The 2,613-nt window shown below is 67.9% G+C and overlaps 1 protein-coding gene across 1 annotated transcript; it reads right to left on the reverse strand.

The window, feature by feature from the left end:
- Positions 1-371: 371 nt before the first annotated feature.
- MNEG_16109 (Condensin-2 complex subunit D3) lies at positions 372-2,548 on the reverse strand (the record flags this gene model as incomplete). The annotated part of the gene is made up of 6 exons (XM_014035420.1): positions 372-421; positions 510-705; positions 1,122-1,259; positions 1,603-1,752; positions 1,972-2,067; positions 2,501-2,548. 6 exons carry the CDS (start codon positions 2,546-2,548, stop codon positions 372-374), a joined length of 678 nt encoding a protein of 225 aa, XP_013890874.1.
- Between the last annotated feature and the right edge of the window lie 65 nt (positions 2,549-2,613).

Consider the following 2,613-nt stretch of genomic DNA (forward strand, 5'->3'; position numbering starts at 1 on the left):
CGCGTGGAGAGCGGCGCCGGCGTGGCCGCCAGCGCGAACCCGCCAGGCGTGCGCAGCCCCTTCCCGCCTGTCGCCGGCGCCTGCATGCTCAGCCGCGACCGCTGACCGCCTGCGCCGCCGGCTGCGGCTGTGAACGGCGTCCGCGGCGCGCCGGCGCCGGCGTGGGGGCCGAGCGGCGTGCCGAGCGCCGCGGCGGCCGCGGCGCCCTGGGCGGGCGGCTGCTGCTGGCTGCGCGCGGCCTGCATGCGTTGGGCCCTGTGGCGCTCTGCAGTCGCCAGCACCTCCGCGGCGATCGGTGTGCCTGTGAATGTTTGGGTCATGCCAATGCAAGGGGGCCGGCTTTTGCAAGTGGTTGTGTCAGCTGGGCTGGACTAGAAGGTGCAGCTGGCTGAATGCACCTTTCGCAGGCAGCGCGGATTTACTGTGGTAGCGTTGAGCACGGACTGTGCGAGCACCCGCGCGTGTCTCACTACAGGCTCGCGCCTTGCCCCCTCTCTCCCGCTTCTCACCTGGCAGCACCCCCGCCGGCAGCGGGGACCCAAACCCGCCAGCCGCCATGCCGCCGCTGCCGCCGCGCTCAGCTGCTGCGCCACCGCCGCCCTGGCCGGGCGGCGCGGCAGGGGTCTTGGCGGCGGCCGCGGCGGCGGCGGCCTGCTGCCTCTCCAGCTCCGCCTGCTTGATGTCATACAGGATCTCTCGCGCCAGCTGTCACAGGTGGTGAGGTTATTGATTTGAGAGGTGGGTAGGTGGGTGGTGGGAGGGCAGGAGTGTTGACAAATTGCCACGGCGGGATGTGTTTGTGGTGCAGTGAGTGGTCGGAAGCGCAAAGTGGCGACCCCAAGCAAGATTATTGCAAGGGGCGCCGGGCTGGAGGCACGCCGCTTAAAGGACAAGCAGGTGGCGCGCCCATGACCGACGCATCAGCAACCCGGGGCCCGGGCCCGCAGAAGAGTCTAAGGCGGTGCTCGGTAGGGACGACGCCGCGCTCCGAGCGGAGCAGCTACTGTCCCGGCTGCTGCGATAACACCCATCTGCGCGTGCACGCTGGGGCCATCAGTCAAACCGGACACTCGTTCAGCGCCCCCCCTGCAGGAGACCCCATCGCGGCCCAGGTGGCCCACCTGTTTGTCTGCCACCAGTATCTCCTCCACCTCGCCCTTGTACTCCTTGAGCAGCGCGGAGAAGGTGGCCATGAGGTCGCCCATCAGGGGGCTGCGCGCCTCCCCCAGCAGGCGCCGCAGCTCGACCATTACGGGCACCTGGTTGTGGGGGCGCACGCACGCGCAAGTTGGTGTGCAGGTGTGTGGGTGTTTGAGGGCGTATGTGAGAAGGTGTGCATGTGTGTGCGTGTGAGTGACAGAGAGCGTGTGTGTGTGAGTGAGGTGGAGAGTTGAGAAGTGGGGAATAGATGGGTCAATGCACAGCAGTGTTCCAAGCCCGTCACTGTCTTGTGGATTGTGCTGCATCGCAGCGTTGGCTGTTGAACATCAGGCGGAATTCGAAGTGTCCTTGACTCAAATTGACGCCACTTTGAGCGGAATCCCTCATAACAAACGTGCGCCAGTGCAGCGTCAAAAGAGTGCACCCGCCATCCCCACCCACCACGCTCTCCACTAGGTGCCGCTTCATCATCGCTGACACCAGACGGCCCCGCGCCCGCGCCGCGGCCTCGGCGCCAGTGCCGGCGGGCCCGTTGAGGCCCCCGGCGGCCGCCTCCTCGTCGTCCCCCGTCGCGAGGCGGCTGGCAGTCACCTGATCGACCAGGGGGGGGGGTCGCACGAGCGACATGTGGGGGCAGGAGTTCGACTGCAGGACTGGGCGCAGTTCAGTTGGGCCGGCTGGCGTTGCGGAGAGCCGCTTGCAGATGCGAGCCCTGGCGTCAGCGGGGGCTGCTTCCTGCAGCTGCACCAGCAGGACACACACACACACACACAGATGCACACATTGTCACCCCTCGTCTTGCCCCCACACCTTGATCTCCTTGCAGCTCAGCACGGTCAGCGCGTCCCTCAGCACCTCCCCCGCCTCCTCCAGCGGCAGCAGGCCGTCCGCCACACCCGCCAGGACCTGAAGAGAGGGGGTCAGCGACGGGCAGGGATGCCCAATCTTCAATTATTGAGGGCGTCCACGAGGATTGCTTGCAGCCGGACAGGTGGGGACAGGGTGGGCGCTGTCCATTTGGAGGCGCGGGGCGGTGGGCGGCGCTCGAAGCGGACGGCTGCATGAGGGCTTCCCGCGCGGCAGGTGAAAGACTTGGTCCGTTGCCGTGTTGAGAGTGAGGCGCCGAGTCGCCAGCGCCCTTGGCTGCGCCAACGAATCAAGAAACGGATGCTCCGCTCTGCGGCGCCTGTACTGCTCTGGCCCACCTCTGCCGTGCCGCCACTGCCGGCGCCGGCGCCGGCGCCGGCGCCGCCGCTGCTGCATGTATACACACCCATCAGAGCACACCCGTGGGACGTGCGGCGCGGCGTTGCGCTCCCACCCCTCCCTCCCCACGCACCTCGTTGGCGAGCTTGGCGCTGGTGCTGAACTTGTGCTCTGACGACATGTGGCGCAGCAGCGCGCGGTAGATGATGTCACGCTGGGGCCTGGGGGCGGCGGGGTGGGGTGTCC

This window comes from Monoraphidium neglectum, assembly GCF_000611645.1.
Source record: "Monoraphidium neglectum strain SAG 48.87 unplaced genomic scaffold scaffold05994, whole genome shotgun sequence".
Taxonomy (NCBI): Eukaryota; Viridiplantae; Chlorophyta; class Chlorophyceae; order Sphaeropleales; family Selenastraceae; genus Monoraphidium; species Monoraphidium neglectum.